This window comes from Megachile rotundata, chromosome 5 (assembly GCF_050947335.1).
Source record: "Megachile rotundata isolate GNS110a chromosome 5, iyMegRotu1, whole genome shotgun sequence".
Taxonomy (NCBI): domain Eukaryota; kingdom Metazoa; phylum Arthropoda; class Insecta; order Hymenoptera; family Megachilidae; genus Megachile; species Megachile rotundata.
This window is the reverse complement of record NC_134987.1, coordinates 19872756-19888017: the sequence shown is the minus strand read 5'-3', so window position 1 is coordinate 19888017 and position 15262 is coordinate 19872756. Positions and strand designations below refer to the sequence as shown.

General features: G+C 37.1%; 2 protein-coding genes across 2 annotated transcripts; both read right to left on the bottom strand.

The window, feature by feature from the left end:
- Positions 1 to 2814: 2814 nt before the first annotated feature.
- Pban (pheromone biosynthesis-activating neuropeptide) lies at positions 2815 to 10097 on the bottom strand. Its single transcript, XM_003703310.3, has 3 exons — positions 6050 to 10097; positions 5703 to 5939; positions 2815 to 5530 (listed from the first exon to the last, which is right to left on the bottom strand). The coding sequence occupies exons 1-3, from the start codon at positions 6144 to 6146 to the stop codon at positions 5289 to 5291; spliced, it is 576 nt and encodes a 191-aa protein (XP_003703358.1). The 5' UTR covers positions 6147 to 10097; the 3' UTR covers positions 2815 to 5288.
- A 133-nt stretch (positions 10098 to 10230) lies between these two features.
- Positions 10231 to 14343, bottom strand: Hand (heart- and neural crest derivatives-expressed protein). The gene is made up of 3 exons (XM_003703211.3): positions 13527 to 14343; positions 12215 to 12861; positions 10231 to 11183 (listed from the first exon to the last, which is right to left on the bottom strand). Exons 1-3 carry the CDS (start codon positions 13606 to 13608, stop codon positions 11049 to 11051), a joined length of 864 nt encoding a protein of 287 aa, XP_003703259.1. The 5' UTR covers positions 13609 to 14343; the 3' UTR covers positions 10231 to 11048.
- Positions 14344 to 15262: the final 919 nt, after the last annotated feature.

Sequence of the window (15262 nt, the reverse complement as noted above, 5' to 3'; positions counted from 1 at the left end):
AACGTGTTCAACGATAGACTTCTGGTTGGTAAGATGTTAATACACGATAAATTGCATATATATTATTCATTTAATATCGTTTTTCGCAAACGTGTCCACTCAGTTTCTCGTTAAGCTTTTTATTTTTTGCAACTGTTATGGTAATTCACATTTTATTTAGATCGAAACTGTTTCTTGTTATTTAGGTTAAATTCCCCGTTATTAAGCGATACATAAATCCCACAGGACAGAGTTGCAGTATTATGACAGTTTCAAAATTGACTGGTCGTTTATCAAATCACCCGATCATGTCTTTTTTATAACTATTTTTCAGTATTCAGTGACTCAGAGTTTCTCAAACAGATTAAAATAACTGGCATTATCGTAAAGAAACACTTTTGTTCAACATATGGTCGATTAAATATTTACCGATGCAAAATCAAAACATTGTTCGCGTTTCAACGTAGTTTGAGAAATTCTGCAATAACTCGGCCAGTTTATCCTGACTTCGTGATTAACATGCAATTAATAGGTATATCTTTACGTGTAAATTATGCTATGATTCCATTCAAATTTCTTTGTTTGCTTTTGACTGACTATATGAAGAAGAATAACACTTGGAAAGTAAGAATTCTCGTACATCAACGAATTTAAATCAGAAATATTTGCTGTATCGAAATGATTGTTATACCGATTTTTATTCGTGCTAAAAGCTAGACAAAGAATGGGCGAAGATCGATTTGCACAACGCAAACGTTGAAAAAACGGTGCCAGAAGTTGAAAAAATCCGAAAATACCACGCGATTACATTATGTACATAACAGTCTCCGTTTTGCCATTTTGTACGCGGTGACGCATATAGGATTAGACAGACTAGCTTTTAAGCGAATGACGATTCTCTACTTTAAAAAAAAAAAAAGAAAATAAAAAAGAATTAAAAAATAATGTTACAAAACGAAAAAAAAAATTAATGATCTTAGGATTAGTCGAAATATGATAGAAGTATCGCGTCGATCTCTATCGTCTAGAGATTGATAGTCATGATTGCCCGTTTTGTATATTAAATTGAAAAAACAGCTTCGTCCCCTTATCGTACTGTACAGTCATTCTTGTTTTGTACTCTTTAGGGACGATCTTCTCCAATTTGTATTATACAGTTCTTATCACCGAAATAGGACAATTAGTATGATACTAAAATTTTACTGATTTTTTATCGGTAATAATGATACGAATATCGATAATTTATAAACGTAGAAAAGATTAGTGCTTCGATTACGAAGGGTTGTCACACTTGAATGTGAATAGAATTTATAATTTGCAAATAAACTGGTCGACGTAGTTAGACAATTCTGAATAATATAGAAAAATAAATTAAAGGTAGAGTAAATTTAGGAAAACATAAAGCAACGTACAGTGAACTTCATTTACGATGGAGGTAGAAATGTACGATTTTGATCTTGAAGAATTACGTTCCAGTCTTTCATCGGCATTGCACAGCTAATTCTGTGTTCGTTAGAATTCTAATTGTTTAAATAGGCTTTGTTGAGAAGCTACATTTTTGTGTTCAAAACCACTGTACTATGAAATGTGATATAAAAATAAAAGGGGTAGTTTAATTTGTTAGCGAAAAAATAAGGAAGATAAAAACTGTTCCTTATTTAATGAATTACCTCAATAGGAGATGACACATTGCGTTAGTGTTGTTAACATAAATATTAAGTTATCATAAAAATCCTGCTTCCAGTGAACAATGAAATGCATTGATCTCATCGTGGAGTTCAAAATATAATTGACTCCCACAAAACTTAATAAAAACAGTAACAATAAACAATAATGAAATGGTACGATAAGGGGTTAAAAATTATCTACAAGGATGGAGTGAAAAGTTTTGTTCTCGCCTCTGTAAAAACCTAATAAGTTAAATAAGCGAAAAAAATGTTAATTATTAAATTATTCAAAAATAACATATTTTATTTTCAGTGTAACCTTTTCAAATTGTTCAATGTCCATTACATAATTTCCCACAAACTGATTCGAAAGAGAACGAACTATTTCAATTCATCTTAGTACATTTCTCCACAAACGACTATTCTATAACCTAAATGTAAATAATTTTTACTGGAAGTCCTTGAAACCACGGTCACCAAGCCAACACCCTGTTATAAAGGGAAGAAAAAGAAAGATAGCACGTATTGCAAATTCTGATACTGTTACTTATATACATACATACATATATATTCTATATATATATTCTATATATATGTATTTTGCTAATAAAATATTAATTTTACACTTAAGGCTTACGCTAAACGTACACTCATATGGGTGGGGGGTTGTCAATAAAACGAGATTAAAAAATATGAAAATAAAAAAAATGATTCCTATATAAATTTTACTCCATACTAGTTTCGTGTACGTTGTCCGTCAGAAATTCTTTGATTTCTAACTTGATAAAATTTCGAAATTTTCTAAAAAGGATATGTTGCATTTTATTTATTATACATTAGATTGTACTTCTCATTAAAGTATCGCAGAACAAAGTTTATAATAATTTCGATGCTAAAATATCTTTTGATCCGTCGTATTTATTCGAACGTAGAAGAATGTTCTGTTCAATACCGTGGGTTATTTGGCACGGAACAATATTCAGGAGATTTAAGATTACTCTTCTTTAACGCATAGACTATATTGTTCCTATTTTTTACAAACACGAAAAGAAAATATTGCGATTATTTATTATTAACGAGAATTTATCTTTCGTTATTATAACGATCTCGTGTTTAAATCGATTTTGGCGCGCGTCTCACTTATAGATACATAGAACAGAATTAGCCAAATGCCATGAAAATTGCAAGTTGAAAGATGAAAGGATCGACTGGCGGGATTTTGGGAAAAAGTCACGTATCAAATTTATGAATACGACAGCAATTGTTGCGATGCAAATAGTCGAAGGAAAATTTGCTCTTTTTTATTGGTGAAAATAAAAGCTTCTCGGGTTGCAGGAGAAAAGATAGATTTTCGTTCGCGCGATCTTTTTGTCTTCGACGCTCGCCAGTTCGTTCTTCGGTTCTTCTAATTCTGCTCCGGATTAATGAAAACGTGCCTGACTGAAAAAAGACCGATTTCGAGCAATTTTTTCACTCGAGCGATCAATCTTCCCATCGCACAGTGGTTTCAAACGAGGAAAACGTTGCATGAATTCCTAAATAGCATTAAAAAATCAAAAGGACCTAAATTATATTACTTTGTTAAAATTATCGGTAGATTATTAACGCGTTGATTGCCCTGGGTGTCGTCAGCGATAGTCGCCACGATTTTATATTATACTACGAACGCGAGATATCAAACTGAAAAATGAAATAATCATATGTTTAGTAAATTATTGTAATTTTTCGATAATATGTCGTACTACATACGTCCATTTTCACGGTGGCAATTAACGCGTTAAAAATATCACGAATACAGTTAATAGCGAATACTATGCTCAAACACACAGTACGTAGAGAAATTGAAATATTTTCAATAATTTTCATTGAAAATTGTTAGCCCAGAAGATAACGATAAACCACTGTGTATCGATTGTCAAAGAAATTCTTCTGTAAGCCTCATAACCCTGAACTGACGAAAAATCTCCAGGAAAACGTTCAAAGACTATCATAGCTGTATTACTTCATAACGAGGAAGCCAACTCGTAAATTATTTACAATACAAACGTATTTAGTCTCAGCGAAGAGTTACGTTTATCGAGTAACGTGAAATAGGTTCGGCGTGAGAATTCTTAACACTGAAACAACCAACGTTTAACGATGTAAACATAGCGTTTAGATTAGGAAATTGAACTCGCATATAAATTTTTTTATCTTCATAAAACTCGACATACATTTTGATATAAAAACAGCTTAATACTTTTTATAATTTAATGTACGATTTTTGCAATTTTAAAACGTCGAAATAAGAAGTACGAAGTGAATTTTTTTAGGAGTTTTGGTTGCTTTAGTGTTAAATATTTGAACATTGAGAAACACTCGCCAAATCTTTTCGATAAAAAGAGGCGATTAAATCCGGTCTTTTTCGCTAGAACGAAGAATATATACCGATGTATTTTTTCAGATTTAGACGAGCACTTAGAGAACGATAGATAGCGGTTTCTTACTGATCTGAACGTACGACGATCTTTTTTGCATAATACACGATTTAAAAAAAAAAACGATGTCGAGCAAACTTCGACCATGTAAATACGATATACATACATTAGCGTAACGAGCAATATATGTATAATGAATAATAGGAAAATGAAAGGATATGCGTGAGAAACAGTTGCGTATGTGTACGTGTATGTGTGCGTGCGTGTGTACACGGTGAAAGCAAAATGAAAAAAAAAATATAGATATATATATTATATATACATATATATAATATAAGTTACATATTGTAGATGTAGTATATTTGCCTAGGGACGTACGCGAATTAAGGGTGTAAAATGTGGTGAAAGGTGTCGCGTGAACGATCTCCGAATCCTGTATGAATAGTAAGGTTGTAACGTTTGTGAATGTATAAAATAAACAAAAGAAAAAAAAGGACAAAAAAACGGACTGCAAAACAAAAAATCGTGTCGATTTCTTTAATTCCCTGCAATAAGATCATAATTACAATTTGCACGCCAGTGAAAATCGTGTGGAAAACACGATTCGATATTTCATGAAGTAGATCCGAGTGCAACGTAATGGGGTTGAATTTCTTTTTTTAGTATAAAGACGGAAAGAGGAGGTCGAGAGGGGAGGGTAACTACGCTTGTAATTCCTCGACCGGAACTACCGTGGGCCATGTGGCAACGTGGAACTCCGCTCGTAACCATAAAGCTTCGAAACATTGCCAGCAGATACAATTTAATCTTCTGCCTCTCTTTGCTCGAGTAACCACGGGACAGGAATAACGCCCGTTCGCCACCTACGTATTTGTATTTCTTTTAATTACATCATATACCGCTCTCCTTCGATATTTTTTCTCTTCGTCTTTTCTTCGTAATTCCATAGCATCACGTTCACGGGAAATAAATATCTGTTCGTTGTTTTCACAGTCGGTATAATTTAAACATAATACACATGTATCGATGGAAGTGATAAAAAATGATATTATATTGTGAAAGCAGTGGAGAAAGTACTAATGTGGTATTTTTTTAAAGGAAAATTAACAAGAGGTAACAATATCGTCGTTTTTTTATAATACAAATAAATACAAGTCCTTTATTTTCTCTTAATTACACTATGTATTTTATCTATCTTTCTTTCTTGCAGCCAGTCGAACCAGTCTCAAAAGCGCGAATCTTCGGGATACTGTCTAGATTTTTCGAGCATGTGTAATTGACGTCCCAGTCTAGGGGAAGGTGTCCACGGTACTCGACGTCCTAAACGGGGTGCGAAAAGGGGAGGAAGCATTTGCTCTTCGGCGTATAGTTCATCTTGATCCTTTGGAAAACCATACGAGAAGAAGTCTTCTCCCGATTCTCTTCCCAAGCGAGGGGTGAATTGAGTCGGTTGTCTCTTCTCTCCTCCTGTTACAACATTTTAAACATGTATTTCCATCCATTGAACAGTCGATAAAAAATAATCCGTAAGAATTTTATTCGGCGCCATTTTGAGCCACGGTTTCACGGAAAACACGATCGAGACTAAACACATCGAAATGACGAAGAAAATAAATATTTAACTGTCCGAGAAAAATACCTGGAATCGTGATGACGGTCCAACGAGAACCATCGAGAAAGTTCGCGAGAGCCTCAAGATCCGGACTCGTTTCCAACTTCCTGTCGGCTCTTCGTCGTCGTCCCAATCGCGGCCCGAACCACATGCCGCTGCTGATATCCTGTGTGGTGCGTTTTATGCACTTGCCATCGGTACACGAGCCAAACTCGTTGCCCGCTGTCCTCTCGTTGCTCACGCTGCTCGGCGATTCTCTACCCTCTGTTCAGAAAATTTTCTTCGTCGTTATACGAGAAAAAGTTTCACGGAAGAATAGAAACCTTCACAAGCGGAATCCACTATTATGAATGAATTTCACGAAACAGACGTACCGTATTCGCCGGAAGTGGATGACACCACGCAGAAGAAGCAAAGCAGGGCGCACACGAAGGTGGCGCGATTAGGCGAGATTACGATCGAATCGAGCATCTTTCGCTGAAATGCACCGTATCACGGAACTTGTCGCCGAATGATGTCGATACGGTCGCGAAGCTCAGGTTTTATAGGGTTGCAAGGGCTACCCTTCTTCGGGGGTTGCTTACGTTCGCGTTTCTATCGTTGTCTCTGTTTGTCGCTTTGCCCGCGACCATTTTTCTCCCTTTCGAGCGTTCGATTTCATTGGAACGCAAACACCCAACCCCGCAGGGAACAATCTTGACGGCTCACGAAGCGATTCGTCTCAATTTCAACCGTGATTCGCGCTCTTCCATACCTAATGAGTCGAAGAATGCGTCCTGCAAACCACTCCTACCACCCCTGCAAGCCGGAAACGTTCCTACAGTTCGGATTCATTGACTCGACCGGGATTTGCAGGAATTTCACCACTATTTGTTTCACGTTTCCCTTTGTTTTTCTTATTTTCTTCTTTCTCGCTCTCGTTGTTAAAATACATTTTTTTAATCGTCGTCATTTCGAACTTTTTATACCTTCTTTCAAATAATGCCTTGATATAACATCGTGGCTTTACGGAATTTTAAAACACAATTGGGACAAAACGTTTATGAAATACAGCTAGCATCTTATCATTATCCAAGTTTATAGAAGTTTGTTTTACTTTTCATTCGCTTACTCTTTCGTGTTATTTTTTATCTAAAGGGCGTGAAACATAATACCCCAATGATCGAATACGAACTTTTTTAAGCTGCTAATTGTGAATCGGTGATTTGGCGGAATCTAAAAGAGAGACGAATATTCGTGGAATGACTCGCGACGTTCAACTTTAAACGAAAATAAGATTGGAGCCGAAAGCGAGATTCAATGAAGCACCCTCAGTTTCCTATTCGCTGAAACTCAGGGGGGTTCCGTCGGGACAATCTGTTCTCGATTAAGCTTGTCAATTAACCAATTCAATTTCGGGATCGACGAGATCATGGCGTACTGAATCTCGACCTATAAAAGGTCAACTCTGCTCGCCGATATAGCATTTATTGGTTGACCGTCGAACGACGCGTATCGTTTAATCCGTATTCGAAGTGACGTCAATTAAAAAGAATCTGTATCGTAAATGTCAGCGCATGTACTAATGTACGTTATATCGAGAAGTATAGTTCTATATCCCTAGATCCTTACGTATAGATCCTTAGATATACTGGATCCTTCTTACTTTTATTTTCAGGAAATTCTGTACAAATGTTAACGAAGGATAAGAAATTTGATTGCATAAAAGGCAACATCGATTATTCAATGCGAAAAGCGTTCACGTCGCAACAAGTGTTTCCGTTGACTATTTGCGGGATACTAAATTCGACTAGAAGACGTGAACCATCTCAGAGAACAGTATTGTTTACCAAAGCGCAGTAGTTTCGAAGGATAAACAATTTGAAGGGAGATTTGTGGCGTTCCACGCATAGTACGGTATATTTCCTTACAACCGTACGAATTTAATTACTTAGCGCTATATACTTTAAAAGTCAAGTATCGTTACAATTATTAAGTACTAAGAGCACGAAATAAGTTCGAACTGGATAATCATGAAAATTTGTTGTTGTTGTTCAGGCAGAGTCTGTTCTTTGATTGTCGAAGAAGAGTATCGCTGTTGGACCAATTAAGGAAGGCAGAGCGACACATGCAAGAGAAGGGACACAGTTTTTCATGAGCAACCCAAGTGGCCGAGTTATTGCTCTGTACTTGGACTTCTCGTACGTGGACCTTCGATACTTGTCAAAGCAAACAAACGTTTGCTTCATACTTTTTCTTTCTTTACACATATGTACGTACATGCTGTTCCCTCGAATGTCCTGAAAATATTCCCACGTAAAGAAGTCTTTTTCTTCATTTTGCGTTCTTGCTTGACTTTACCAGACAGAGAAAGAAATTTAAGAACAAGCAATGCTTAGGAAGCACGCGTTTAACGCACCGACTGCCACAGGTGTTATCACTAATTGACGAATTAAATTTTGTACAATCGAGAATTCTTTAATCGCATTAATTTCTTTAATGACTAATTGCGAACCACATGTAGAAAGATCAGATAATGTCCCTTCTGTTAAGGAATACCTCGAGCGACGATATAAGCGTCCGTAGTCAAGATTTCAATCTGATGTGGCTGCAAGTTCGAAATTGACTGTACTTCCAAAATGACCAAATGGCACGGTAGCAATGACAGTGTTCCAACTAATCAAGTATTTACTGTTAATCTTGATCTGCGTTCAAGGCAGTGATCGATCGAACTCGTGTCTGCCACATTGGAATACTTCATCAATTTCTATTTCCCTCGACCCCTTATTCTCTTTTTTATCTCCCTCGATCGCACAGCTACAGATTTTACTACCAGAAAGCATAGAAACGTAAATACGAAGAACAATTTGTCTCCATTCGACATGGAAGAATTTTTGTACGTAGTAATGTTCCGAAGACATCTCTGATTTCAAAGGCTTTTGCAACGCTGGTAGGTAACATTTTGACAAGGAAGCAACGATCTCATCGCAGCTACCGAGAATAACCGAGTTCCTTAGGTGCCGAGGAGTGTTTATATCGTCGATTTGGGGTTTGGAGGTGTTCTGGGCTTCGTCAAGCAAAGAGTTTACAAAGCGGTACCGATTCACCTTCTCGTGTCTTAACACCTTCTAGCAGGGTAGCACGTGCCTCATCTTCCTTCTCTTTTTTAAATTCTTTAATACCATGAAAAAAAACTGTACATTTTGTGGAGTTAATCCTCAACTATCGTACGACTTGGAAATGTAATATGCGCGATAGAATCCAACGCTTTGAGTGCCATGTTATTCATATTCGTGTGAATTTTTATAACGTGTTATTTATGCAAAAATTATTACCACTTTGCGTAGAGGTCTTACTGCAGCGACGGTAAAGCCGAAGGCCGACATTAGCAGACCGATTGATGACTGTTTGTTTATTGGAATGTACGTCAAGTGGCACTATATTATAGCCACATACATAGACACTCGTTGCTAAACTCAGGAAATGTATTCTACGTCTTACTTTTGTACAAACACTTCAGTCAACTTCCTCGATCATTTCGAAGTGTTTCGATGATATTTATTTGTTTTATCGCTCATGTATGAACATATTTGTTACAAATTAGGGTCAAATAAGTTTGATGTAGATATTTGAGCATAACAGAATTGTAGCTGAACTTGTTAGCTAATGTTCCATCATGTGTTTAAAAGAATACAATTTATTTTCTGATAAAAAAATTTTTGATCTGACTTTAAATATTCGTCGTAATCATTTTATGCGATAAGTATATAATCAGTTATAAACACAAAATGGAGCATGCATTCTATTAAGCGAGAGATACGATTGTTAATTTGCAATAAACAGACTGGAATGTCGTCAGCGTGAAATTATCGAATCGATTAAACAATGGAAACATCGTGGATAGAGATGTCTTCGAAGGGTACCGCAAATATTTAGTCTCGATTCTCGATCGATCGTCGAACGAGTAATTGTTTATTTTACACTCGGCAAAGTGATGATGAAGAGGATAACTGTGACGACATAAATGACACTTCGAAGATTGCTACGTGTCCGTTGTTCAAACCTTGATAAAAACGATCTCGAATAGAAAATTAAATAAAATGTTATTTTTCATCGACATCAACGAATTTCTTCCAGAGATTATGCCTGAATATTTTAAACAAAGTTTATAGCAAGCAAGAGCGTGTTAAATAGTTTCGATATCGTTGTATGAAAGGCAAAAGTAGCTTCTTCTCTTTCGATGGACGTATCAGGGAGACGCGAGGATTAAAAGATCAAGTACCGGCGCCAGGATATTCAGGAAATCCGAAACCGTCGCCGTTGAACAATGCTTTCTCAGCATGTTGCTGAAGAAAACACGTTTCCCACGTAATGGGAAAACCTGGGGACCTTGAGGGATAAAAAAAAAGGAAATCTGCGCAGTTAAAATGTTTGCATGCTCTGCCGTGAAAATGACTCGCTCTTTGTTCCAAAGAATAAAAATCATCCGCTTTTTTTTAATCTTAAATTTTTAGGAACGAATATTTTATTTTAAATAACATAAATTTTGGAGATGGGTAAAAGAAAACTTTTAGAGTTTAAGTTACGACACTCCGTTTATTGCTAGTGACTTTTTGTACGTCACTCGCTTTATTTGAAAGTTTGTAAGTAAAGCCAGTCGAATGTTTTGATAATAAAAAACAAATTGTAACGGGTAGAACGGAAAGTGAATATTATCGATTTTAAATTTACAAAATGTTTCCTCGGGAAATTACAATGGAATGAATTATAATCGAGTGATTCAGTAATAGCAAATTTAATATTGCACTAAAATAATTAAATGTGTGGTCCTAAGAGTTACCTAAAATTACACAATTATACACCTAATTTGTCATAGGTTTACCGATATACGTTCTACGCTCTAATTAGTCTTCCGCACTTTTATTTTTATTTCTTCTTACTATACAAATTTTATAAACGAAGAAGTTTAGAATTTAAGTTGTTGCAAAGCGAAAATGTAAGTTAACGAAAGTTAAATGTTTACTCACCGTGATCGATGGTATTTGGTGATGGATAGGAATGCGAAGAGAATGCAGAAGACTAATTAATATTAATTATAAACTAAGAAACAAGACACTTCTATTTACATATGTAACGTACACTCATAAACGCGTATTTACAAAACGATCACTTATCATTTTTCTTTTTTACATCTACTGTGTCAGTGTAGTCGCGCTCCATTTTTCCATAACGCCTACGTATGAATTTCTAATAAAATATTCAGAAACAAAAACGAATCGTGGTGAAAGTGTTTGGTCGAGAAGAATCTAAAATACTGTTTCGAATTTTGGTTCGTTTGATTTTCGATAACTATACTTGAACAGAAGTTGAGGATATAAATAGAAGTTGGTGATTTTATTGAATCTGGTTGGTTGGCGATTCCTGCTTCAATTCGAAGGCCCACATATGCTGCGGCCATCCGGTTCTTCCTTTGCTCTTCGACGATTCCTCGGAACCCAGACTCGACGTTGCGTGCAAACACGACTCGTTCTGTAACCAAAAACAATAATTTCTAATTATTATTAATTCACATTTCAGCACCATAGTGTAACGAAGAATAATTTACATATCAGAACATACAGATTTTTCCTTTAAACCTTTTACACTAAAAATATTGCGGTGTAAATAGTCGTTACAGTTATTATCTGAGCGGTTAATGGAATAGAAGAAAAAGTAGTAAACGTCGACGTAAAGTTTAGAATTCGAAGCATTCGGTGAAGATCTAAGAAATTGGATTAGGAGGTCCATGACCTCGGAAGGGAAAAAATCCACCGTGGGTGGCGAGAAAATAGAGAAAACCACAAACTACCGGGTCCGATGGTTACACGTCTCCCCAAAAGTCAAATATGACATGATACCTGGCGATCCAACCACGATCCATTTCCGTTATCGTTTTACAAGAATTCTTTCCTCTTTTACACATTAAATTTTTGCTCGACTCTGCTGAACAGAGGCATTAAGATGGAATTTTGGAGAATAGAATAATAAATAATAAATTTTTAAACAGTATTATTTTTGACAGTTTGACTATTGGAAAGTCTTTTCTCCAGATTTATTCTTGTTTTCCAATTTCTCAACTCCACGTGTCGCAGTCAGATTAATATCCGTTACAACGTCGATAAAAAACGTTTTTGTGTCACAACACGACGGCGACAAATGGAGAATTCAACAGCACGCGAACGGGACAAGAGATTTTTCTTTTCTCCGTTCCCCTCCTTCTTTAACAACTTCGTGGTACGATGACGAGTTTAAGGTCGAGTTCTTAAGCGACGAAGAACGAGCCTCAATTAAAAAGGGCGATGTTTATTCGATGGCGACGCTTACGAAAGTGTTCCGGGAGAGATTTAGAAAAGTTCACAAAGCCTTATATTTATGTTATAAATGTCACTCCACGAAATTTTCGAAGAGAACTGTAAAGCTGAGGAAACATTTTCGTTCACATATTTGTTCTTATTCAAAGGAAGCCTACGTTACTAGACACTTGTCATATTTCTGAACAATTTATTTAAATAATCACCAACCTGACTTGCTTGAGCCGTTTTGTTCCTCCTCCCATTCGACAAAATTTCTGCTCGAAAAGTCTGCGGCTCCTCTCCTTCGTCGCTCTCCAGCACCGCCATAAGATATCCGATGTACGAAGCTGCCAGCCTCAACGTCTTAATCTTCGACAATTTCGTGTCAGCGGGGACGTTTGGTATGCAATCTCTGAGATCGGCAAACGCGTTGTTTATACTTTGCGTTCGTCTTCGTTCTTTCTTGTTGGCCGTGTTCCTCCTTTTGGGTCTGATCACTACACCACCTTCCCTCGTTCCTTGCCTCAGATGTTGCTGAAGAGAAACGTCGACCTGATTCATCGAGGTGATCGTAGAATAATTGCTGTCTCTTCTGTGGGCTTGTTGCTGTTGTTGCTGATGATGATGATGATGGTGGTGCAGGTGGTGAGGAAGCTCTTGCTGAGGTGGATACATTAGATTGGAGTAGTGTTGGTTGATCGAGGGGTGAGGGTATTGTTGCAAGGGGGAGTAACTGGTCTCTTGGACACCAATTTCTTCGATCAAGGGTGGCGTAGAGGCGGTGGGACTTCCTGCGCCGGAACTACCCCCGGAGATCCCAGAATCCGCACCCCAGTACGTTGATTGGCTGTCCGCGTCGGGAACGTTCAGTGGACCTGCATACAGAAATGGTCGCTTTACATTTCATATTCCGCGATTCGATGTCGCTGCAGTATACAAATTCTTAAATAAATTTTAACTCGGCGAGTTGTTGCGAAGACAAACTGTTCAACGTCGTTCATTGTGGCAACTTTTTCTAGAAGCTTGAATGAACATAGACATTTTTTAGCGATGAAGTAATTCTGAATGAATGCATGACTACATCGATAATTTCACAGAGTTATGTCAGTATTTCAAAATTTTTAATATTTATTGCTAACGACAATTTATATTAGGTAAGGCTTGAATGTAATATGAGAAGCTACAACTTAACAGTGTAGCATATACTTTAGAGAATTTACATCTAATACGGTTTTTGTCGTGAGAAGCGACGGGTCGACGAGTTTAAGTGGTTAAGTGCTTTTTCGCCACTTTAAAAATATTCGTTCCTTTTGTACTTTAAAGACTTGTTCAAGGATATTTTTGTTAATGTAGCCACTGTTAAATTCTCAAGAATCGTAAACGAAATAGTAACTTAATTTTCAAACATGGTTTATAGTTTCGTGCAAAATTGTCACATTTTCGAATAAATCGTATAACTTAGGAGGTCGTTTCAGCAGAAAGCAACGCAAGAAAAAGCAAGCTCTGATTAAACTTGGGAGAATCATCGAATATCGCTTACCATATGGTAACTGTGTAACATAATTGTAGGGTTGATGCCACTGCGGATAATAATCCGGTTGCGTCTCGTAACCCCCCAGCATTGCAGCCCCTTCACCACGATCTTTCACAAAACAATCCACCAGTCACCCCAATAGGACTATTCAATTTTCTACGAAATAAACTGTAACTTGTCACATTCACCACAAACTAAATGAATCCTTCGACCCGATCCCGTAATCGTAAATCTTCTTCGAATTTAAGAGGAAGTAACTTCTTCGTCACCACACAGGACAGTAACAACCGTTAAAACTAATTCTTCTGTCAGTGCAAAATTGGACTGGACTTATCAAATCTGTCCTAAATAGTATTCATGAAATTCAACGTGTCAACCCTCCTAATTTGGGTCGAATCTTCCTCCAAGTATACTCTTCGAATCCAAAGGGTATCAAATTTTTTGGCGTAATACGTTCCAGTGTTCGAAGACGATCTTCCCAAATTTTGAAGATCGCGAAACTGGAAACCGGAAGATCACGATTTCTGCACTGTGATTCGCAACGATACCAATGCTCAGATTCTTCCAATTTGAAAAATTGCAAAATCGAGACAGAACCGGCGAATGTTGCTCAAACAATATTCTTCAAGTTCAAAAGTGAACAATTTCTTCGTAATGACTCGCGATGATTCCGGCGATCGAGAATAGTCCTTCGTGTTCGGAAAGGGTGTAGTGTCGGGGTTGAAGCGGCAACGAAAAATCGTATAGGTCGCGAGGGATGCAAGAGACATGCGTTTCCGGATGCAGTTTAAGTATCACTGAGAAGAAGGGAGATTTGGGTGACGCGCAGCCACGGCATGCGTTGCTGCCTGCGTTATTCAATGTAGTGGGTGTAGACGAGCAAAAGGGCGGAGCTTCGTTTGGTCGACGCCCATGCGGACTTTTTTTTATTCAATTAGTAAATTGAAAGGGGAATCAGCGAGCAGAGGGCCATGATTTAGGATTCCACCACCGGAACATCGTCGATATCAGTCATACAATTATTATTACTGGAGGAAGTGGTCCAAATATGGGCTCCCACTTTTATTTCAGGACATGTTGCCAAGCATGTTCAATACTTTTAAGATGTAACACTTCAATGTGTATTTATAATTTATCTGCTACATGATATTAAGTTAAAATAAGCTAAAGAATGTTTGCAACAAATTGTGCATTTAAAATAAAAATACAAATGAAGTATTCTATTTTTAATTTCATTTAAAATAAATTGGAATAAAGCTATTTGTTTTTGCTATCTATTTTTTGCGATGAAGAGTATTCAATACAATCACAATTATGATTATATCGAATAATGAAAGTCAGATACGCCAGCTCCAAAACCAGGATGAATAGAGTAGATCCTGTTCCAGAATTCTCGCTACCACATCTCTTTTAAGCCGTTCAATTTCTTCCGAATCGTCGGAGAAAAGCGGATACATCAGCTTGCGTTTCTCTGAATTTTATTCGAGAGTGTCCTATTTTAAATTCGTGGCGGCCTTTTAATCTGAACCGTCGAGTCTTACTCGAGTGGCTTTCGATAAAGGTCGCTCCTTCCACGAGCGCCGTAATTAGCGGCAAAAACAGCTGAAAATAGTATCGGTCAGCGCACGAAGATCGCTTTCAGGCCAACTTACAAGCGTAAGTGGCTTTATCTGTCTTTTTCCCAGGGTGATGCTTCTCTGGATAACAAAAAACCACCCCTATGTCACCATGGATTACCCTTA